The 25,246-nt window shown below is 39.8% G+C and overlaps 1 protein-coding gene across 3 annotated transcripts in view; it reads left to right on the forward strand.

The window, feature by feature from the left end:
- Positions 1-25,246, forward strand: part of plekhh2 (pleckstrin homology domain containing, family H (with MyTH4 domain) member 2) — a 102,906-nt gene that overhangs the window by 43,454 nt on the left and 34,206 nt on the right. For all 3 annotated transcript variants that reach the window (XM_061910923.1, XM_061910922.1, XM_061910924.1), the window contains 14 exons: positions 582-752; positions 1,696-2,573; positions 4,440-4,515; positions 4,575-4,669; positions 4,756-4,915; positions 9,232-9,368; positions 13,432-13,545; positions 16,533-16,619; positions 16,767-16,925; positions 17,070-17,150; positions 17,391-17,570; positions 17,641-17,749; positions 20,612-20,724; positions 23,553-23,732. In XM_061910923.1, coding sequence (XP_061766907.1) covers positions 582-752; positions 1,696-2,573; positions 4,440-4,515; positions 4,575-4,669; positions 4,756-4,915; positions 9,232-9,368; positions 13,432-13,545; positions 16,533-16,619; positions 16,767-16,925; positions 17,070-17,150; positions 17,391-17,570; positions 17,641-17,749; positions 20,612-20,724; positions 23,553-23,732 — 2,540 coding nt within the window. The remainder of the gene's footprint in view (positions 1-581; positions 753-1,695; positions 2,574-4,439; positions 4,516-4,574; positions 4,670-4,755; positions 4,916-9,231; positions 9,369-13,431; positions 13,546-16,532; positions 16,620-16,766; positions 16,926-17,069; positions 17,151-17,390; positions 17,571-17,640; positions 17,750-20,611; positions 20,725-23,552; positions 23,733-25,246) is intronic.

Below are 25,246 nucleotides of genomic sequence, written 5' to 3' on the forward strand. Positions count from 1 at the left end.
GACATCTGGAATCTGTCCCTTAAGGGAGGAGGGTTCCTGTTATGATCCGCTGCCCGGATCATATTATGTTTCATTTTTTGAGTTTGTTTGTGCACTTGTCAGTTGGTTTCCATAGCTACGTATTATTTTCACATGCTGCTTTTTCCGGAGGCACACCTGTTTTTGTGATTACTGTCATTATTTAGCCTGCCTTCTCCCGTCAGTCTGTCTTGCTTCCTAATTTACTACACGCAACAAGTGACGACTTCTGTTCCCGGTTCTGTTTATGCTAGCTTCCATGCTAAGCCCTATTTGTTTTATAGCTCCCATGCTAGTTCTGTTAGTTTCGTCAAAGCCTGTTTTATTTCTTAATAAATCATTTTGTCATCATGTGTGAGAAGACAAATATCTGAGAGTGTGAAGCTTGGCAGCTGCACTAAATTATACTCAGTTGTATACAATAGTTTGTACATTGCATAAAAACATTTCTTGAAACAAAGGCATATGCAAGTGAATTTCTAATCACTAATGTAGTATTTATTTTTCCATGACAACCAATGAAACTTTCACTAATCCTGAAATTGTTTTTTTCTTTCTTTCAGAATTTGAACAGAAGAACTCTAGTGGACGTGTTGTACTTAGCAGGCCGGGTGAAGCCCAGCGTGTCAGCAGCCTGACGTTTGGTTGCTTTCAGGTTAGAGGGAAAAGCCCACGTCTCATAACTGGACCTTCACCCTCCCAGAGGAGGTTAAGCACCCGGGGAGAGACAAAAGGTAGGATCAACATTAGTACAAATACTTATGAGGAAGCAACTTCTGTTAAATTGCTTTTTTTTGTTGTAGAAAAATATATTTGAGTCAGTATTGTGTCTGAGGCATATCATATTTGTCTTCTGAATTGTGTGGCCATGTAAGATGTAAACTTTGCAGTCCAAGAGGTTAGACTGTAAAAATTGCAATAAAAGTCATACTGTCAGTTACACTACTTAATTTATTTATATTGGTTCATACCATTGTAATTTACAGCTACAAACATACTGTTTAAATCAGGGGAGTCAAATTGTTTTTCATCGTGGGCCACATTGCAGTTACGGCTCAACATACCACTTGAAACTGCGAAACCATATAAATTTATAATCGCCATGTGATATTATTGCACAATTTCCCCTTTCATTGTGTTATCATCATATTATTTGCCAACAAACTTCGAATGGCTGCAACGGTAGTGCACAGTCTACCAAGTCAAATTCCTGGTGTGCTAAATGTACTTGGCCAATAAATCGGATTCTGAAAAGTCAAGGGGAAAAGCAGATGTTAAAGTTCAGCTATTGTAGAATTAATTTCAAAACGAGTTTTAATGACAATGCTTGGATTAATTTGTAGCATCAAACAATGAGTTTAGAAAAACTGCAGTTGCATGCTGTACAATTTTTCTGTCAAAATTGAAACACATTTAGCAAAAGAGCCTTACCACATTTTCAGGTTCTTGCAGTCACATAAAATGATGTGGCCCCCGACCCTTTAGTTTGACACTTGTGGTTTAAATGATGCCGAGCAAAACTGTTTATTGATATTGTTAATAAGGCAAGATTTTTTTCATAATTGACAGTATTGGTATTGGATAATTGTTATTATTGTTACTGGATGATTCTATTTGGCAGGCATACTACTAGTGTCAACAATATAAGAGAGAAGTTTACTCTGTTTATTTTGACAGAGATGGGAAATATGCAGTCATCATCCACTGATGCTGAACTCCGTAGTCCAAATCAAAACAGACTCCTGGATAGTCCCCCAGAAGAGAACCAGACCAGTAATACATTAGAGTTTGGAGCGGGTAGGCCAGAGTCTTGTAGTGTTTCCTCAGTGCTCTCCAGTGCAGAGGGAGGAGCAGGGTGTGAGGTCAACGAAGAAGGCACGGCCACTGTAATGGATTTAAATCGTGTTGGGAGCGAGGCCTACCTGACTGCCTCAGATGACAGCAGCTCTCTGTTTGACGACGACATGCAGCAAGTAGAGCGAACCAGCTTAAATCTGTTGGGAGGAGCACCAGACGGGGCCACTGCAGTGTGTAAAATGAGGGAGGACTGCAACTCTGAGGAGCTCAACAAACGATTCCAGTCACAGACGCTTGACTCATCATCCTCATCCAGTGAACCTAAGACCCCCAGCCCCATCCTCACGCCAGCTCTCACTCCTAAACGTCCCAACCCACCCCAGGACTTTAGAGACAAGCCAGCCTCACCCAAGCAACCCCGACTGCGGACCCCAACAGGTTTGGGTTTGATGCAAGTAGTTATGGCTAAGAAACACCTGAGCCAACCATCCGTCAGCACAGAGGCTGCACACGGACAAACACGTAACGCTCTTAGCATGCTGCGCTCACTCCGGCCACAGGAAACAGACCTTGACCAAGGCGAGGTCGGCATGGAAACGGGCAAGGTTCCACCTCCGCAGATCCTCCACGACTCTCGCGCCAAACCCGCAATGCTTTCCATACAGGCCACACCCGTCCCTTCTGATGGTTGTCTCGAAATAACCTTGGACAGTCACCGTTCACCTCCTACACCCCCTGTACACAGACTCCCCTCCTGGGTAAGCATGTCATTTTTTACATTTAAAGATTCCCATACTGTACTGTATTCCATCCAGCAAAATATATTCATTTTAGATATTGTGTTCAGTCATTACAATAAGGGTTCTTTCATGGTAGAGAGCACAGGTTCCATTCCCGGCCAGAGTTGTGTTAGGAGGGGCATCTGGCATAACCATATAGCCACATTTCATGCTGTTGTCCTGCTATGGCGACCCCTATTGGGGAAAAGCCAAAAGACAACATTATATTCTGACATTAGTCATTTATTGTGAACTTCAAATAGATTGGAATGTGCAGTAGTTACAGTATGTAATGCATTTATGTATAGCAATTAGAAAATCATTTTATGAATTAGGGCTGCAATGGTTAATCACTTAAATTGATTAATTTGATTAGAAAAAAGTGAAAAATTATTTTCAGTAGCTTCTATTCATCGTTTCATTCATTTACTAAAAATATATAAAATCTGGACCACATGGAGTGCCTAGAACTTTATGTACACAGATTCAGCCACCGCAATAGACCGCCATGAGAGCAGTGGTATGTGGGTGCCGTGATCTGTGTTTCAATCAATCAATCAATGTTTACTTATATAGCCCTAAATCACTAGTGTCTCAAAGGGCTGCACAAACCACCACGACATCCTCGGTAGGCCCACATAAGGGCAAGGAAAACTCACACCCAGTGGGACATTGGTGACAATAATGACCCAGTGGGACGTCGGTGACAATGATGACTATGAGAACCTTAGAGAGGAGGAAAGCAATGGATGTCGAGCAGGTCTAACATGATACTGTGAAAGTTCAATCCACAATGGATACAACACAGTCGCGAGAGTCCAGTCCAAACACAGCGAGAGTCCCGTTCACAGCGGAGCCAGCAGGAAACCATCCCAAGGGTAGCGGACCAGCAGCGCAGAGATGTCCCCAGCCGATACACAGAGGGACATAGAAGAAAAAGAAAAGAAACGGCAGATCAACTGGTCTAAAAAGGGAGTCTATTTAAAGGCTAGAGTATACAAATGAGTTTTAAGGTGAGACTTAAATGCTTCTACTGAGGTGGCATCGCGAACTGTTACCGGGAGGGCATTCCAGAGTACTGGAGCCCGAACGGAAAATGCTCTATAGCCCGCAGACTTTTTTTGGGCTTTGGGAATCACTAATAAGCCGGAGTCCTTTGAACGCAGATTTCTTGCCGGGACATATGGTACAATACAATCGGCAAGATAAGATGGAGCTAGACCGTGTAGTATTTTATACGTAAGTAGTAAGTAAGTAGTAAGTAGTGTTTAAAGTATAATTTCAGTGTTGATGATGTGCATTCATTAGGGAAAAAAAATGAACGTTATGGAAAGCAGAAAACGTTTTGTTTATTTCAACTACTATCCCTAAAATATGCAGCATGGCTCTTAAGTGTGTTTTATCTGATTAAGGTACTTGATTAATCGAACAAATTAATCGATAGATTACTCGATTATTAAAATAACAATTGCAGCGCCTGTCTTATGAATTTATGTTTACAGTGTAACATGTAAAATCAAACACAATCAATGACCCCTTTAGAATTTAGAATCACTTTTTGACTACACAACATTTAAAATGCCATAAGTGGACAAAGAAGTTAACCACTATAAATATCAACACTTGTACTGTCTACTTAACTGCATCTTTTATGACAAGGGGGAGCCTGACGACTTTGAGTCGCCTCACATAAAGTAAACAGCTCACTTTCCATTCTTCCATTCTAAATTTGCCCATTTAGTCATTAAATAATGAGCAGTCTGGACGGTAAATTATTTTCTATAGTGCAAGTATACCTAATGTAGTGGACAGTGAGTACTTTTTATTGTGCTTGTGTCGCTATAGGAGAGTCGCATCTATGCAGTGGCTAAATCAGGAATAAGGCTGTCTGAGACATCCTACACAGACTCCGCTAGCAAAGGTAAGTGTAAGAGCATCAAAACTAGTCCTAGTTCAAACTAAAAACTCTTTTTTTTGCAGACTCCTCATTGCAATCATCTTATCCAGCCTTCGAAATGTACACATCCCTGGTTTATAAAAACATGAGCACACCAGTATACACTACTCTGAAGGGAGTAAGTATTATTGTGTGAAGAAATAGGATTGCGTTTTTAGTTTCCTGGTGAACACCAGGACTAATGAGTACCCCCTGTTTCTGCAGAAGGCCACTCTGCTGAGCAGCAATCCGTTCTCAGATGAGTCCGCCAGCTCAGAGGAGTCGTCCAGTTCAGGAGAAGAAGATGGTTCCTTTTGCAGCTCTCACAACTCCTCCAGCTCTCACAAGGACAGTATCCCAGGCAGCCCACGCTCTCTAAAAAGAGGTAATTCCAAAGCAGATAAAGGAAATCTACTTTTACTAATAATACTACTAGTGATTTGTAACAGGAATAAAACTGATACATTATTTTTTTTATACTATAATATTATAATACCATAACATAACAGTTGTATTGTATTTTATAGTATAATAGTAGTCATTGTGATTACAGATCAGTGTAGAATTAAACATATAAATGAAAGTGACCAGGAAATGAAAGAATGATTTTTCTTCAGTTGTTTTTCTTTCGGTGAGTCGCGTGTCTTTGCTTACGAGAGATGTGACGTTTGCGAAGGAGTCAATTCTTCTAAACGGCTCTTCTGAGTGAACAATGAAGACTAATGTATAGTTGCGAGTTGTTTGTTTGAAGATCATTTTTACCCATGCATTTCAATGAAGTAGACAATGGTGCATACATTAATAGTATTACAGTTACACTGACATAGTACAATATACAACAAAACAAGTAATTTTACACAAATATTTTGAATATCAAAATTCCCACAGAGGCATAAATTGAAATAGTCTACAAACCCCGTTTCCATATGAGTTGGGAAATTGTGTTAGATGTAAATATAAACGGATTACAATGATTTGCAAATCATTTTCAACCCATATTCAGTGAAATATGCTACAAAGACAACATATTTGATGTTCAAACTGAAAAACATTTTTTTTTGGCAAATAATCATTAACTTTAGAATTTGATGCCAGCAACACGTGACGAAAAAGTTGGGAAAAGTGGAAATAAATACTGATAAAGTTGAGGAAAGCTCATCAAACACCTATTTGGAACATCCCACAGGTGTGCAGGCTAATTGGGAACAGGTGGGTGCCATGATTGGGTATAAAAACAGCTTCCCAAAAAAGTCTCAGTCTTTCACAAGAAAGGATGGGGCGAGGTACACCCCTTTGTCCACAAGTGCGTGAGCAAATAGTCAAACAGTTTAAGAACAACGTTTCTCAAACTGCACTTGCAAGAAATTTAGGGATTTCAACATCTACGCTCCATAATATCATCAAAAGGTTCAGACAATCTGGAGAAATCACTCCACGTAAGCGGCATGGTCGGAAACCAACATTGAATGACCGTGACCTTCGATCCCTTGGACAGCACTGTATCAAAAACCGAGATCAATCTCTAAAGGATATCACCACATAGGCTCAGGTACACTTCAGAAAACCACTGTCCCTAATACAGTTCGTCGCTGCATCTGTAAGTGCAAGTTAAAGCTCTACTATGCAAAGCGAAAGCCATTTATCAACAACATCCAGAAACGCCGCCGGCTTCTCTTGGCCCGAGATCATCTAAGATGGACTGATGCAAAGTGGAAATATGTTCTGTGGTCTGACGAGTCCACATTTTAAATTGTTTTTGGAAATATTCGACATCGTGTAATCAGGACCAAATGGGAAGCGAACCATTCAGACTGTTATTGACCCAAAGTTCAAAAGCCATCATCTGTGATGTTATGGGGGTGGATTAGTGCCCAAGGCATGGGTAACTTACACATATGTGAAGGCACCATTAATGCTGAAAGGTACATACAGGTTTTGGAGCAACATATGCTGCCATCTAAGCGCCGTATTTTTCATGGACGCCCCTGCTTGTTTCAGCAAGACAATACCAAGCCACATTCAGCACGTGTTACAACAGTGTGGCTTCGTAAAAAAAAGAACACAGGTACTTTCCTGGCCCACCTGCAGTCCAGACCTGTCTCCCATCGAAAATGTGTGGCGCATTGTGAAGCGTAAAATACGACAGCGGAGACGCCAGACTGCTGAACAACTGAAGCTCTACATAAAACAAGAATGGGAAAGAATTCCACTTTCAAAGCTTCAACGGTTAGTTTCCTTAGTTCCCAAACGTTTTTTGAAAGTTGTTTAAAGAAAGGGTGATGTAACACAGTGGTGAACATGCCCTTTCCCAACTACTTTGGCACGTGTTGCACCCATGAAATTCTAAGTTAATTATTATTTGCAAAAAAAAAATTTGTTTATGAGTTTGAACAGTGCATTCAATTGAATATGGGTTTAAAAGAATTTGCAAATAATTGTATTCCGTTTATATATACATCCAACACAATTTCCCAACTCATATGGAAACGGGGTTTGTAAGACAGGCGTGTCAAACTTATTTTTATTTGGGGCCACATCGCAGTTATGCTGCCTACCGACGGCCACTTGTAACAGTGAATAATATCTACATTTTAAATTGCTTCATTACACAATTATTGTAATAATGTTATATATTTTTACGTACACTGTAAGACATGCACCTGGGGATAGGTTGATTGGCAACACTAAATTGGCCCTAGTGTGTGAATGTGAGTGTGAATGTTGTCTGTCTATCTGTGTTGGCCCAGCGATGAGGTGGCGACTTGTCCAGGGCGTACCCCGCCTTCCGCCCGATTGTAGCTGAGATAGGCGCCAGCGCCCCCCGCGACCCCAAAAGGGAATAAGCGGTAGAAAATGGATGGATGGATGGATGTAAGAAAATATGTAGATTTTAGAATAAAGTTTATGTGCTGAAATTTTACCATAAAATGTACCAGGTTTTTTACAATGTATACAGTAAATGTAAATGTAAGTACCACTTTTTTACTGTAAAAGCTACAGGTTTTTTTATGGTGTATTACGCAAATGGAAAAAACAATATTACAATTTTTTTGTTTTTAATGTAAAATTCTGGCAACTGAGCCACCAATTTTTTACTGAAAAATAATATTTACATTGTACAATTTGATGGATAAGTTGCTTCAAAATAATGAGTCAAGCAGATTTTTAAGTATTTGTTTTGATGTTTGGAATGTGTGATAATATAATTTTTGTTGCAATATTAGATTAGGTTTAAAATATATGACGTTGCATACAGTACATGTATTTTTTTGTCAAAATCGAAAGTTGACTACCTTTAGAAAACAAATAAAAGCATGGTAATATCTGGCCTTTGCGGACCACATAACATGAGGTGGCCCGGGGGCCATATCTGGCATGGTTTAAGATCTCTCGAGACATGCCATATTTCAGTCTGTTTAGTTATTTCTTGTGCACTGTGAAAAAAAACAAAAAAACAAGTCAGTCGATGTTATAGTAGTAATTGTCACCAGGATTCTATTGTAAAAATGGAGTGTGGAACTGTTTTTCCATTAACACTAATGCACTGTAAAAATGACCATGGATTTTACAGTAAAAAAAAAAACTAAGAGCGCCAAAATTCTAACGTCAAAATGATAGTCGTACTTGTTTTCAATTTACAATAATTTGATGTGAAAAAAAAAGTCAAATTTTGGCAACTGAAGTACCATTTTTTTACTGTAAAATCTACAGGGTTTTTTTCTTAACACTGTGATCAGACAACTCTTTCAACAATCACAATATACTAATTATTGATGGTGATTATTTGTGCAACTAATAATTAAGTGTACGTTTTGCCAGCGCTAAATCAGATCACTTTCATATTAATTACATATTTTCATATCTTATGAAGTTTAACTAGAGAAAAATGGATTCAGTTTTCACATGAAGCGTCCATCCACGCACTGTATGGAGTAGGTCTGAAATGCCATTCAAAACACATTTTTACAAAGCGTCTTCTGTACGTATGCATTGGAGTGCATACGTAATGTGATTGATGCAATAATAACGCTTTGTATGTCACAGAAAGTAGCGGTAACAGCACCAAAAAAAAAAATGCCATTATTCCAAATGCGATCACATGGACCTGAAGCCTATCCCAGCAGACTGGTCAGCAGACTAGTTGCCAACTAAATATATATCCTATCATTTACACTTACATTAACACAGTCAGTGAGGACTAAACCTAAGGTGCCTGCAACTGAAGCCAGGCGAGTCAAAAACTAAAGTATTTAAACATTATTGTGGCAATTCTTTGAATTGGTCTTTTTAGTAAAGTCCAATTTATGATAATTTCCATTCATCTTTCTTGTAGTTTTAGCTTTATATATTTATATAACAAATGTCCTCCATGTCCATCCATCCATCCATTCATTTCTACCATCCATCCATCCATCCATTTCTACCGCTTGTCACGTTCGGGGTCGCGGATGTTGCTGGAGCCTATCCTAGTTGTACTCGGGCAGTAGGCGGAGTACACCCAGGACAAGTCGCCACCTCATCATAGGGCCAACACATATAGACAGACAACATTCACACTCACATTCACACACTAGGGTCAATTTAGTGTTGCCAATCAATCTATACCCAGGTGCATGTCTTTTGAGGTTTGAGGAAGTCGTATATTGTTAAAAACATGTTTTTATCTGTGCAACTAACAATGCCAAACTTTTTTGCCTGCAGCGGTGTCCGTGTCTTCAATGGCATCAGAATGCGACTATGCCATTCCACCTGATGCCTATTCCACCGATACCGAGTGCTCTGAACCAGAACAAAAACTCCCCAAAACTTGCTCCTTGGCTCGAGACAACTGCAAGACCGTATGTACCTTAATTTTACACAAACAATATTTTTAAACATAAACATCATCTCAAGAGAATTTAGGAAGACATAAAGACTAAAAAAAAACACAAAATAACACTGATTTGAAACTATGGCCAAATATTCCATTTTTGACCTTAGCACAGCAAAACACTTTTGGCTTTATAGGAGTTTGCACTTTCTCTTACAGATATGCGTTAACATTAATATTTCTGTTACACTTGTACTTAGGATGAAATTTGCCATTTTTATTGTTTTTCCCTGATTTTATGTTGTTATTTTCTGTGAAATGTGTTTCCTACTGTTTGTTGAGCTAAAGTATATGAGAGCCCTGTGACTATTGGATGACCAGTGCAGGTTGTACCCTCTTGGTCTTCTATATACAGTGATATCTCTGTTTTTGTGAGTAGCTGTTCGAAAAGGTCCAAACACAGAATTGTATGAAAACCCAGTAAAATTTTTACATTAACAAATATTTTAATCCAGTTAATCCGTTCCAGTAACACAAAAATCACAAAACACGTTTTCAGATAATTATACAGTAGTTAACCATGCAGAAAACATTGAAAAATACGTATAAATGACAAATGAAATAAATAAATGTTTAACATCACTTTCACCTTTATTGAAAAATTTTGAAGACAGCAATGAGCAAGCGACAAGAAAAGAGGGAGGAGTAGGGTGGGGGGGAAGAGCTATGCAGCTGCTCTTTGACTCCAGTCTGTTACAAACTTAAATCTAAAGAGTGACGGTTGGACCTGTATAAATACTCATTTAAATTACTCGCTTAAATGCTATTGTAAACCTTTTTATACAGGACAGGAAGTCTGGGAAGTTAGCCTGGCCAGTATGTTAATTATACACACTGGCCAGGCTCACTTCCTTTACTGTGTCTTAACCTCTGCAACCTGGGATAAAGTTTTAGAGACCCGACATTATAACCGTTTTGTAACGGACGCTTCCCAGAGTTCTTTCTTGAATTAAATAATGTTTCTCACCTTTTTTATTGCTCTATGGTGGGTTATCTCGCAGTCACAATTGATGTTATAAAGCTTAGAGACTGAGTTACTTGTACAAACCCCGTTTCCATATGAGTTGGAAAATTGTATTAGATGTAAATATAAACGGAATACAATAATTTGCAAATCATTTTTAACCCATATTTAGTTGAATATACGGTGGCAGAGGGGTTAGTGCGTCTGCCTCACAATACGAAGTTCCTGCAATCCTGGGTTCAAATCCAGGCTCGGGATCTTTCTGTGTGGAGTTTGCATGTTCTCCCCGTGAATGCGTGGGTTCCCTCCGGGTACTCCGGCTTCCTCCCACTTCCAAAGACATGCACCTGGGGATAGGTTGATTGGCAACACTAAATTGGCCCTAGTGTGTGAATGTTGTCTGTCTATCTGTGTTGGCCCTGCGATGAGTTGGCGACTTGTCCAGGGTGTACCCTGCCTTCCGCCCGATTGTAGCTGAGATAGGCGCCAGCGCCCCCCGCGACCCCGAAAGGGAATAAGCGGTAGAAAATGGATGGATGGATGGATATACTACAAAGACAACGTATTTGATGTTCAAACTCATAAACTTTTTTTTTTTTTTGCAAATAATAATCAACTTTGAATTTCATGGCTGCAACACGTGCCAAAGTAGTTGAGAAAGGGCATGTTCACCACTGTGTTACATCACCTTTTCTTTTAACAACACTCAATAAACTTTTGGGGACTGAGGAAACTAATTGTTGAAGCTTTGAAAGTGGAATTTCTTCCCATTCTAGTTTTATGTAGAGCTTCAGTCGTTCAACAGTCCGGGGTCTCCGCCCTCGTATTTTATGCTTCATAATGCGCCAGGTCTGGACTGCAGGCGGACCAGGAAAGTACCCACACTCTTTTTTACGAAGCCACGCTGTTGTAACACTTGTCTTGCTGAAATAAGCAGGGGCGTCCATGATAACGTTGCTTGGAGGACAACGTATGTTGCTCGAAAACCTGTATGGACCTTTCAGCATTAATGGTGCCTTCACAGATGTGTAAGTTGCCCATGCCTTGGGCATTAATACACCCCCATACCATCACAGATGCTGGCTTTTCAACTTTGCGCCTATAACAATCCGAATGGTTATTTTCCTCTTTGTTCTGGAGGACACCACGTCCTCTGTTTCCAAATATAATTGAAATGTGGAGTCGTCAGACCACAGAACACCTTTCCACTTTGCATCAGTCCATATTAGATGAGCTCAAGCCCAGCCAAGCCGGCGGCGTTTCAGGATATTGTTGATAAATTGGTCTGGCTTTGCATAGTAAAGTTTTATCTTGCACTTACAGATGTAGCGACCAACTGTAGTTACTGACAGTGGTTTTATGAAGTGTTCCTGAGCCCACGTGGTGATATCTTTTACACACTGATTTTGGTTTTTAATGCAGTACCGACTGATGGATCAAAGGTCCGTAATATCATCGCTTACGTGTGGGGATTTCTCCAGATTCTCTGAACTTTTTGATGATTTTACGACCCTGGATGGTAAAATCTCGAAATTCCTTGCAATAGCTCATTGAGAAATGTTGTTCTAAAACTGTTCGACAATTTGCTTACAAAGTGGTGACCCTCACCCCATCCTTGTTTGTGAATTACTTAGCATTTCATGGAAGCTGCTTTTATACCCAATCATGGCACCCAACTGTTCCCAATTAGCCTGCACACCTGTGGGATGTTCCATATAAGTGTTTGATGAGCATTCCTCAACTTTATCAGTCTTTATTGCCACCTTTCCCAACTTCATTGTCACGTGTTGCTGGAATCAAATTTTAAAGTTTATGATTATTTGCAAAAAAAAATTTTTTTATCAGTCTGAACATCAAATATGTTTCTTTGTAGCATATTCAACTGAATATGGGTTGAAAAGGAATTGCAAATTATTGTATTCCGTTTATATTTACATCTAACACAATTTACCAACTCATATGGAAACGGGGTTTGTACAACTGAACAATATTGCAATCTAAAACATGACGTTTGTCAATACAAACTCATCCATCCATCCACTTATTCCCCTTGGTGTCGCGGGGGGCGCTGGTGCCTATCTCAGCTACAACCGGGTGGAAGTCGTTTTACACCCTGGACAAGTCGCCATCGCAGGGCCAACACAGATAGACAGACAACATTCACACTCACATTCACACACTAGGGCCAATTTAGTGTTGCCAATCAACCTATCCCCAGGTGCATGTGTTTGGAAGTGGGAGGAAGCCGGAGTACCCAAAGGGAACCCACGCATTCACGGGGAGGACATGCAAACTCCACACAGAAAGATCCAGAGCCCGGGATTGAACCTTGACTACTCAGGACCTTCGTATTGTGAGGCAGACGCACTAACCCCTCTGCCACCGTGAAGCCTTAATACAAACCAGCATTAAGAAATATAAATGATAAATGATAAATGGGTTGTACTTGTATAGCGCTTTTCTACCTTCAAGGTACTCAAAGCGCTTTGGCACTACTTCCACATTTACCTTTTCACACACACATTCACACACTGATGGAGGGAGCTGCCATGCAAGGCACTAACCAGCACCCATCAGGAGCAAGGGTGAAGTGTCTTGCTCAGGACACAACGGACGTGATGAGATTGGTACTAGGTGGGGATTGAACCAGGGACGCTTGGGTTGCGCACAGCCACTCTTCCACTGCGCCACGCCGTCCCCAAAAAATATGGTTGCATTACTTACAGATACAAAGTCTCTGAGGCATAAGGATATTAGAAAGTATCCAGTAACAAACGTGTCTGAAACATTCAATTGTCTGCGTAATTAGCTTAACTTAATAAATCATTGTGGCTACTTGGTGTGACCAAAAAACAATTACTAACTCAATTTAAAAACAGCATAAGTACATTCCAGATGGTTAATAATAAATAGGTTAGTGTTTTCATAGCTACCTGAGTTATTTCACTCGAGCAAATCTAATAAAAGCACGTTTGATTTGTGCTTTTATTGTATCAGATTAATATTGGTATCAGTATCAGTTGGACACCTCTGCTTTAAACATATTGAAGAAGATTGCATGTTGCAGGAATCAATGGAGAAATCAGGTTACCTGCTAAAAATGGTGAAGACTTGGAAGAAAACCTGGAAGAGACGCTGGTTCGTCTTGAAAGATGGAGAGCTCCTCTACTACAAATCCCCAGTGAGTTTGTCACCTCATAGTTTTCAGTTCCACATCTGCATGCAGCATATTTCATATGTATAGTATATTTTACAGATCTTGAATCAATGCCAGAATACTGTCAGCTGTTTGTATCACATTTATTTTAATGCAGTAATTCTCAAACTGTTGTATGTGTACCACTAGTGGTATTTGGGCTCCATTTAGTGGTACGCCAAAGAATCAGTGGATTGGATGAAGTACGGTGTTTTTATCCCAATATTTAAACATGGTGTTACTTTTCAAACGTTGTGGAATGCTACTGTGGCCAAAATTATTAAATATATGTGTTAAAGGCCTTCTGAAACCCACTACTACCGACCACGCAGTCTGATAGTTTATATATCAATGATGAAATCTTAACATTGCAACACATGCCAATACGGCCGGTTTAGTTTACTAAATTGCAATTTTGAAATTTGGTATAATGACGCGTGCGCGTGACGTCATACATTGTAGAGGACATTTTGTTCCAGCACCGTTCACAGCTATAAGTCGTCTCTTTTCATCGCATAATTTCACAGTATTATGGACATCTGTGTTGCTGAATATTTTGCAATTTGTTCAATGAATAATGGAGACATCAAAAGAAGAAAGCTGGAGGTGGGAAGCGGTGTATTGCGGCCGCCTTTAGCAACACAAACACAGCCAGTGTTTCATTGTTTACATTCCCGAAATATGACAGTAAAGCTTTACTATGGAACAGAGCGGTCAAGCGAACACGGTTGGATTGGACTACACACATAAAGTACAGTGTATTATGCAGTGATCATTTCGAAAGATCGTATTTCGAAGAGGGTCCCTTGCGAAGGGCAGAGATGGGCATTGCCACCACCCGTCGACTAGTGCTGAAGAAAGGTGCGGGGCTGACCTTCAGGTTGTACAGGTACGACCATATAATCTCACTAAAACACTAGTAACACAATAAGCAGATAAGGGATTTTCCAGAATTACCCTAGTAAATCTGTCTAATATCATCTGAATCGCTCCCACTGTATAGTCTTTTTTTTTTTCTAGTCCTTCACTCTCACTTTCCTCATCCACGAATCTTTCATCCTCGCTCAAATTATTGGGGAAATCGTTGCATTCTCGGTCTGAATCGCTCTCGATGCTCGTGGCCATGATTGTAAACAATGTTCAGATGTGAGGAGCTCCACAACCCGTGACGTCACGCGCATATCGTCTGCTACTTCCGGTACAGGCAAGGCTTTTTTATTAGTGACCAAAAATCGCAAACTTTATCGTCAATGTTCTCTACTAAATCTTTTCAGCAAAAATATGGAAAAATCGCGAAATGATCCAGTATGACGCATAGAATGGACCTGCTATCCCCGTTTAAATAAGAAAATCTCATTTTAGTAGGCCTTTAAATAATACCTCTGTCTTGTTTTAATGTATTCTTAGGCATACTTTGCTACTGTATTGTAATGTTGGTCATTATGGTGGTACTTGGACAGCCAAGTTTTTATCTGGTGAAATACTTGTTGAAAAAAGTTTGGGAACCACTGTACTATAGAATTTGAAAAAGCCAAATTATCTCAAATTATAGAAGAATATTTTGCTAAGAACTTCTTCAGTGAAAAATTGATGTCACACTATTTTTTTGTTGTATAGATTTTGACCTATGTAAAGCAGTGTCCTGATTTATGCTTTTATTGTAATAGGCAGAACTGCCAACATTTTACCAGTTTGTTTTCTCTTGCCTAGCCTCCAAAACACCTCCAAAATAATCTAGCCTCGCAGAGTTTGGTCGGCTTGTAGAACTATTTTTTTGTGTGTATACTTGTTCAGATGGTGTGAAGCCAACCTCCAATTTCAGTTGGACATTTGCAAAAAAAAGTTAGCTGTTGCAACGCATAGTTCCAGTTGCAATAACACTTCACTTCTATCTTAAAATATTTGCTGTGATGATGGATGCTAAAAACCTAAATAGCTTAGAGTTTTGGTTGCTTGCCTAATTGCCGTCACGTCATGCACCCAGCACTGACTAGAGCTGTAAAAGCAGGGGTGTTCAAAGTGGAGCAAAAAGGTCATTTAGAGTCTATGGCTTGTTTTTTATTTGCCTGTGGTACATTGAATAAATACATTTAAACAAAAAAAGCAACAATGTAAAAAAAATAAAGCAAAACACCTTCATGTAATCAACAAAAGCATCCCTTTTACAAAATTGACTGTAAATATAACTGGTCAGCACAGTGGAATAAGGGTTAGTACGTGTGCCTCAAATAGGTCCTGGGTTTGATCCTGGGGTTAGGATCTTTCTGTGTAGTGTTTGGATGTTCTCCCGTGATTGCGTGGGTTCCCTGCGGGTACTCCGGCTTCCTCCCACCTCCAAAGACATGGATGGTTTGATGGATTTTTGATATAAATTAGAAAAAATTTACAACAGTATAATAGTAAGAAATTATGACATTTTAAAAGTTGGCAGGTCTAAAAATGGTGAGAGGGATTGGACCTTGTGGATGTGCTGTCAAAACATTTTATAAACAAATTAATTACACTTTTAAAATGTGAGTAATTATGATTAAGCACCTAATATTTTGACACAAATGCAATTTTATTGTCTGAATGTCATCCCGGAATATATTTTTTAAATGATTTACTTGAATGTAGGTCATTTATTTAGTCAAAACTTGGTAACAGTGTTATCTAGTTAAAGGGAACTTTTCTAGCGAGCACACCAGCCAGAGTCTTGTCACTCATCTTTACACTATTCTTATGCATTGACCTGATCACTGTCTGTATAACAACCCGTGCAGTCTTTTGAAGGTAAAAGAGCATGTACAGTCAAAATAAATTGCATGATTGATCCGCATTGATACATGTTTAATGCAATATTTTTGGGTGGTTATTCACATGCGCTAACTTGTTAAATTAGACAGCTCTAATATACTGTATATATGATGAATATGGGGCTGTTTTACACTATTGTTTTGTTGACCCTTCGATTTACCTTTACGTTTACATAGAGCGATGTGATAAGGAAACCTCAAGGTCAGATTGAGCTCAACGCCACCAGCAACATTGCACGTGGAGAAGGAAAACAAGTACTCCAGGTAGGAAATTTTAGTCATTTGCTATGATAAAACAGCAGATGTAGTGATGAATTTAGATGAGATATTTGTGTGTAATTTCATTTTTGGTATACACATCCAGAGAATGTCCTTCTCTTTTCCCTACTGGTATTTTTCTGTTGTGTGTAGATAATGACAGGGAAGCGAGTGTACTATCTCAAAGCAGACTCCCCTAACCTGCTGGATGAATGGCTCAGAGTGCTGCAGGCTGTGCTGAGAGTCAAAGCTGCAAGTCCACTCTTCACTCAGCCGGATATGCGGCCCACCATGAAGGGACATCTTATCAAGGTCACACCATTCAAATGACTCATTCACGATATGCAGCTTTTCCCAAAACTTTACTCCTGTGCTTGTTTATCACTATTTGCCTTTTACTGTATTCTCACTGTCATAGAAATTGCTAACTTGCTACATTTCTCTTGTAAACGGCAGGTAAAACATGGCTACTCTAAGCGGGTTTGGTGTGCTTTGATTGGCAAAACGCTATACTACTTTCGCAGTCAGGAGGACAAGGTACATCACGGTCACAGTTTTGAGGAAACAAATGATGATGTTGGAAGTAACACATATAACCAACAGTTAAACAACACACAGCATTTACTACGTGATTCAGTAAATTAGGCCACTATTGAACTTACCTTATCTTACCATCCTTATCATAGTTACTGCAGTGATTTAAAAGCAGTATTTCTCTTTGCAAATGCAAAAAGGCAGTCCTTACTGATTTGCTGTATTATTTGTGTATGTTCTCAGTTTCCACTTGGTCAGATTAAGGTTTGGGATGCCAAAGTGGAGGAGGTGGACAGGTCTCAGGACTCAGATGATGACCTGAAAGCATGTGTGGACAGCTTACCGGTAGTTTCCTTCACCATCGCCATTCACCCACAGGATCAAGAACCAACTTATCTGCTCATTGAGTCTCGCCATGAAAAGGTGTGTATCTCTACCACACATCACAGAGACATGACTTCTAGTATTTGACTAACGTCAGGGTCTTGTTCAGGCCTCCTGGTTGTACCATCTGAGTGTCGCAGCAGCAACCATGATGGGAAAAGTCGGCACTGAATTTGAGCAATTGGTGGGGAAACTCTTCCAACAGAATGGAGATCCAAGTTAGTGTTTCCTGGCTATGAGTGAGCTATTTGATAAGATTTTACCTTCACTGTTTCTGCCAACAATTTCAGGTTGAAAAGATTTGGTTCACAAATGTACTGTGTAGACAACATTATGCCTGTATTCTCTTTCAGGCTGCTACAAATCATAGTCTCAACATTTGTTTTTTGTGGTCTGCAGCGCAAAAAACAAATCATGAAATACATGTACACACACATACTGTAAAGTATTGTAGTGTAAATATTGAGTGGAGTGCTATTGGGTTTCACAGGTTAAGGAGCAAGATTGAGTTACTTATACAGTCCAACTTAACACAAAATGCTTAAATAGGCCTTAAGATACGTCTTTCCAGATGTGGTATCGAACAGATTTCCGATATCAACTTTAACTTTTAAATGTTTTTATTTCATAAGATAATCAGAATCAGAATCAGAAATACTTTGATAATCCCCGACAGGAAAATAACATTTTCAGCACAATCCCATTCAAGATCAGACAAACATTACAGGGAGACAGAACGGGATCGTTGACGGGTCTGCCAACTTCCGGCACCCCTTACAAAAAGGGTGAGAAACCGGGAGGAAAGGGTGGGGTGAGAAAAAAAAAATTCAGTCTATGCCTGGGCCGAATAATTTTTTTTCCCTCACTCAATAATGACTAAGATAATAAATTTTAGGTTTTTTATTAACAGCATGAAGATAAGTAATTAAGAATGACATGTATGTAGTAAATAATTTGGTTCGTCCCTTGTCATTAAGTAATGATAGTGGCTTCCGCAGCCAAAGCTGTTGAGAACCACCAGATCTACCTCGCGGTCACTGCTCCGCTGCTGATTGCCACTTCACCGACAGTTGTTTCCTTTCAAAGCACAGTTTGACGGCATATTCTTCCATATTCATCGATTTATATGTTCAAAGCCCGTTTCCATATGAGTTGGGAAATTGTGTTGGATGTAAATATAAACGGAATACTATGATTTGCAAATAATTTTCAACCCATATTCAGTTGAATATGCTACAAAGACAACATATTTGATGTTCAAACTGATAAAAAAAATTTTTTTTGCAACTACTCATCAACTTTAGAATTTGATGCCAGCAACACGTGACAAAGAAGTTGGGAAAGGTGGCAATAAATAGTGATAAAGTTTAGGAATGCTCATCAAACACTTATTTGGAACATCCCACAGGTGTGCAGGCTAATTGGGTGGGTGCTATGATTGGGTATAAAAGCAGCTTCCATGAAATGCGAAGTAATTCACAAACAAGGACGGGGTGAGAATCACCAATTTGTAAGCAAATTGTCGAACAGTTTTAGATCAACATTTCTCAACGAGCTATTGCAAGGAATTTAGGGATTTTACCATCTACGGTCCGTAAAATCTTTAAAAGGTTCAGAGAATCTGGAGAAATCACTGCAGGTAAGCGATGATATTACGGACCTTTGATTCCTCAGGATACTGCATTACTGCATCAAAAGCCGACATCAGTGTGTAAAGGATATCACTACATGGGCTCAGGAACACTTCATAAAACCACTGTCAGTAACTACAGTGGTTTGCTACATCTGTAAGTGCAAGTTAAAACTCTGCTATGCAAAGCAAAACCCATTTATCAGCAACACCAAGGAACGCCGCTGGCTTCGCTGGGCCTGAGCTCATCTAAGATGGACTGATGCAAAGTGGAAAAGTGTTCTGACGAGTCCACATTTCAAATTATATTTGGAAACTGTGGACGTGGTGTCCTCCGGAACAAAGAGGAAAACAATCATCCCGATTGTTATAGGCGCAAAGTTCAAAAGCCAGCATCCGTGATGGTATGGGGGTGTATTAGTGCCCAAGGCATGGGTAACTTACACATCTGTGAAGGCACCATTAATGCTGAATGGTCCATACAGGTTTTGTAGCAACATATGTTGTCATCCCAGCAACGTTTTCATGGACGCCCCTGCTTATTTCAGCAAGACAATGCCAAGCCACGTGTTACAACAGCGTGGTTTCGTAGTAAAAGAGTGCGGGTACTTTCCTGGCCCGTCTGCAGTCCAGACCTGTCTCCCATCGAAAATGTGTGGCGCATTATGAAGCGTAAAATACGACAGCGAAGACCCCGGACTGTTGAACGACTAAAGCTCTACATAAAACAAGAATGAGAAAGAATTCCACTTTCAAAGCTTCAACAATTAGTTTCCTCAGTTCCTAAATGTTTTTTGAGTGTTGTTAAAACAAAAGGTGATGTAACACAGTGGGGAACATGCCCTTTCCCAACTACTTTGGCAAGTGTTGCAGCCATGAAATTCTAAGTTAAATATTATTTGCAAAAAAAAAAATAAAGTTTATGAGTTTGAACATCAAATATCTTGTCTTTGTAGTGCATTCAATTGAATATGGGTTGAAAAGGATTTGCAAATCATTGTATTCAGTTGATATTTACATCTAACACAATTTCCCAACTCATATGGAAACGGGGTTTGTAATATCAAGTTTGCTGATAACCATTAGCATTTAACCTTTTAGAGGTTAAATGCTACATGTTAAATGACCACAACTCGAAATGTGTGGAATATTTTGTTAAAATTAATAATGTCCTGCAAGGATCCAATATTATTTTTTCAAACCATGAAATTAGCAGGATAGGCTCCTCTTAACTAAGGCAGTAATATTAAAAAAGGTGTTTTAACATAATATTTTTACATTTTGTATTGTTTTGCAATTGGTTAGATTTTTCTAGGGTTACTTCGTTCCAACTATTTAAACATGTGATGTTAATACTTTTTGTTATCCGTTCATTTCTGTTCATCCCTTTTTGTTGTTGAAATGATTCATTAAGTTGGAAGTTTGTTGAGGTGACTCTTTGATTTTTCAGACTCACAGATCTGGCGACACCCAATGTTGTCTTTCAGTAAGGAAGCTCTGTCGTCTCCTCTCACCACAGTGCCTTCACAGGCCCTGCAAACAGAGGCTGTCAAACTCTTTAAGGTGCGGAAAGTACTTCATCATTATATTTATTCAGAAAAAATATTTACCTTGAAGATTCATGTATTGGCATAAACATCAATTTAGTATTCATTCATTTATTTTATATGGCTTATTGGTTGCCAGTCAGTCACAAGTAGGAAAAATACATCTTTGCTAAAATATGACATTGTTAAATTTTGTAGCACACATGGTTGTTATAGTTCTAGGTTTCCAACAAGTTTGAATGTTTCCATAATGTTTCACCTCTCAACAGATTCATACTTAATTAAACATCACATGGTCACTTAAATCAGTATCTCACCAAATGGGTGATAAAGCAGACTTGAACAAGACTAAAAGATTAATACCTAACTATTTAATCACACTTCATGTGTGTGGTTAGAAGGCCAACGGTACAGTGGATCCAGAAAGAATTTACAGCGCTTCACTTTTTCCACATTTTGCTGTTACAGCTTTATTGCAAAATAGAATAATTTCATTTTTTTCCCTCAAAATTTTTACACACAATACCTTATAATGACAATGTGGAACAGTTTAAATTGTATTAACAAATGTTTGCAAATGTATTAAATAATAAGTTTTGACAGCCATTGCTCAATACTTTGTTGATACACCTTTGGCGCAGTTACATCCTCAAGTTTTTTCGAATATGATGCCACAAGCTTGGCACACCTATTTTTGGACAGTTTTGCCCATTTCTCTTTGCAGCACCTCTCACGTTCTATCATGTTCGATGGGAAGCGTTGGAGACCAGACATTTTCAGATATGTTCAATCGGATTTACGTCTGGGCCCTGGCTTGGCCACTCAAGGACATTTACAGAGTTGTCTAAGCCATTCCTTTGATATATTGGCTGTGTGCTTAGGGTCGTTGTCATGCTGAAAGATGAACCGTCGCCCCAATAAGAGTTAAAGAGCTGTCTGGAGCAGGTTTTCATACACAATGTCTTTGTACAGTGCTGCATGCATCTTTCCCTCTATCCTGATTAGTCTCCCAGTTCCTGCCACTGAAAAAACATCCCCACAGCATGATACTGGATACGGGACTCTCGCTGCTGTGTTGGATCCGCTTTGGACTGGACTCTCGCGGCTGTGTTGGATCCATTATGGATTGAACTTTCACAGTATCATGTTAGACCCGCTCGACATCCATTGCTTTCGTCCTCTCCAAGGTTCTCATAGTCATCATTGTCACCGACGTCCCACTGGGTCATCATTGTCACCGACGTCCCACTGGGTGTGAGTTTTCCTTGCCCTTATGTGGGCCTACCGAGGATGTCGTAGTGGTTTGTGTTGTGGTTTGTGCAGCCCTTTGAGACACTAGTGATTTAGGGCTATATAAGTAAACATTGATTGATTGATACTTCTGCTACCATACTGAACTGTAGGGATTTATAGGCCTGGTGATGAATGGTGCCTGATTTCCTCCAAACATGAAGCGTCACAACAGAAAATTGTGTTTCTCATAGTCTGAGAGTCTTTCAGGTGCATTTTGGCAAACTTTTAAGAAATAATTGTCAGGAGCCTGTTTTGCGGTGTAATTGGACCCCAAATCAGAGACTCAGGCAAAAGTCAAATACAAAAAGATTAACAAAAAAAACTTTAAAATTCTTAAATCCAAAAGATTAACAAAAAGTTGCCATGAAAAAAAGAAGTTTGAGTAAAACAAGGTATGAAAAAAAGTGGTGAAGCCACTGAACAAAAACTGGGAAAAGGTCAAAATTTAAAATTTACCTGACAAGAAAGTCAAAGGGTCAATAACTTAACAGACTAGGGAACCAGAGCAGGCATCGAACTCAGATGCCTGCTGTGTGATTAGGTGACCTGATTTGAAACAGCAGAGCTTATGAAGGCCTGATTGCAGCGTGCAATATGGGATAGTGGCTCCGCCACAGGAACACCTAATATGGGCTCTGCAGCAGAAGACATGTTATGAGAGGATCTGGCATGGCACGGTGAACACAGACGCATGACAGGAATGGCTTCCATCTGGCCAGTAACGTACAGGCCTGATTGGTGGATGGCTGCAGGGATGGTTTAAGGTCTACCAGGTTCTCCTCTCTCCTGGCATGTTGCTTTGATAGAGTGACCATCGGGTTCTTGGTCACCTCCCTGACTAGGCTCCCTCTCCTCCGATTGCTCAGTTTAGAGAGCTGGCCAGATCCAGGAAGAGAGGTTCCAAACCTCTTCTATTTACAGATGATGGAGGCCCCTGTGCTCATTGGGACCTTCAAGGCAGCAGATATTTTTCTTTACCCATCCCCAGATTTGTGCCTCAAGACAATCCTGTCTTAGAGGTCTACACACAATTCTTTCGACTTCATTCTTGGTTTGTGCTCTGTAATACACTGTCAGGTGTGGAACCTTATATTGTGTGCCTTTCCAAATCATGTCCAACCCACTGAATTTACCACAGGTGGACTCAAATTAAGCTGTAGGAACATCTCAAGTTGAAACAAAAGGCTCCTCATCTCACTTTTGAGTCTAATGGCAAAGGCTGTAAATACTTATGTACATGTGATTTTAGTTTGTTCCCATTTTCAATCAATTTGCTGAAAATATTATGTAAAAAACAAAACATTTTCATTATGAGCTATTGTGTGTTGCATTTAGAGGACACAAATGAATATATTCCATGTCGGAATAATGCTGTAATGTAACAAAATGTTTAAATTGTGAAGCGCTTTGAATACTTTCCGGATGTACTTGTATGTACATTGATTTATTAATTATTCAAGATTTTAAGACATGCTGCTATACCAAAGTTTTAAACATTTTCTGTGGTATTTGTCAGGAAAATACAATAATTTTCCTCCCCTTTCTTCTCAGACTTGTCAGCTGTTCATCAATGTGGCTATCGATGCCCCAGCCATCGACTACCATGTCTCTCTCGCTCAGAGCGCCCAGCAGGTGTGTCTGACCCATCCTGAGTTACAAAATGAGTTTTTTTGCCAGCTCATTAAGCAGACCCGAAGGAGACAGCCACCCGTCCAGCCAGGACCCCTGCAGGTGAACATGCTCATTACAGTGCCAGCAGTAACCTACGGCCTCATATAGTGAGATGTGTGGATATCTTATTAAAAGAATGAACCCTCAAATCCAGTATAAAAGTGTAGCACGCATTAATTCTAGCACGTTTTTTATTTTACCTCCCAATCCATGTGGAATTGAGCACACATGATGGAGTGCAGCTGGTCACTCCCTGTCCACGCCCCCATTTAAATAGGCAAATTATATTTAAAATAACCATGCGCCTAAGATCCTAAACTCTGCACAATCAAAAAACACAAAGATAATGAAGGAATTCACAGACAAGAAGAGGAGGTGTTTATCGCTGAAGTGAAGGTTTGACAAAATATACTTTTCAGCGTGCCAAAAATATACTTTTTGGCACGCTGTCCCTTGATATTTCCAGCAAACAAAAGAGGGATGATTGGAATAAAATTTGTGTGAGGCTGTCAATGCTGCGGATTCAGAACCGAACACAGGAACAAGTAAGAAATAAGTGGTAGTACATCAGGAAGAAGGCGAAGAAGAAGATGGACGGGGCCAAACAAGCCGAGGAGACCAGAGATAAAGTAGTGCTCACCCCTTTGAAAAGATAGTCCCTGCAATGATATATAAACCTTTAGAAGAGGTAGGAACACATTACCCTCAAAATAAATATCCATCCGCTTATTCCCTTTTGGGGGCGCTGGCGCCTATCTCAGCTACAATTGGGCGGAAGGCGGGGTACACCCTGGACAAGTCGCCAACTCATCGCAGGGCCAACACAGATAGACAGACAACATTCACACTCACATTCACACACTAGAGCCAATTTAGCGTTGCCAATCAACCCAGGTGCATTTCTTTGGAGGTGGGAGGAAGCCGGAGTACTCCACACAGAAGGATCCCGAGCTTGGATTTGAACCCAGGACTGCAGGACCTTCGTATTGTGAGGCAGATGCACTAACCCCTCTTCCACCGTGAAGCCCACCGTGGAAGTAGTGTCAAAGCGCTTTTCTACCTTCAAGGTACTCAAAGCGCTTTGACACTACTTCCACATTTACCGTGAAGACCCAAAATAAATATAACTTTTGTCATTTACAACCAAATGCATTCATACAGTAGCCTGCTCACCGCCAAATTAGAGTTTACTGTAAAAATTTGGTAATATTTGGTTTTAAAGTTTTTAAATTTAACCATTTTGGAATATCAAAAAGGATACGAAAGACTGGACTTGATTTGATTACTCAATGTATTATGACACGTGAAAGCTACTTGTGGAAGCAGCCACAAGACACAAATTTGGGCCACTCCTCCCCTGTCTCTGGTGCCATTGTGCCGCTACCACTGGCTACTGCAGCAGTCAGCCAGACTGGCTAAGGTCTGCCACGGTTGCAAGAACACATTGTGACAAAAATAGTTGGCAAAATGGTCGCCTAGAAAGCCCTAGATGAATTAATATATGTCCTCACATATAATATAATTATGAGGCATGAAATGCATTGGCGAAAAAGTGAGTTTGTATCCTTCTTCAA

This window comes from Nerophis ophidion, linkage group LG09 (assembly GCF_033978795.1).
Source record: "Nerophis ophidion isolate RoL-2023_Sa linkage group LG09, RoL_Noph_v1.0, whole genome shotgun sequence".
NCBI classification, from domain to species: Eukaryota; Metazoa; Chordata; class Actinopteri; order Syngnathiformes; family Syngnathidae; genus Nerophis; species Nerophis ophidion.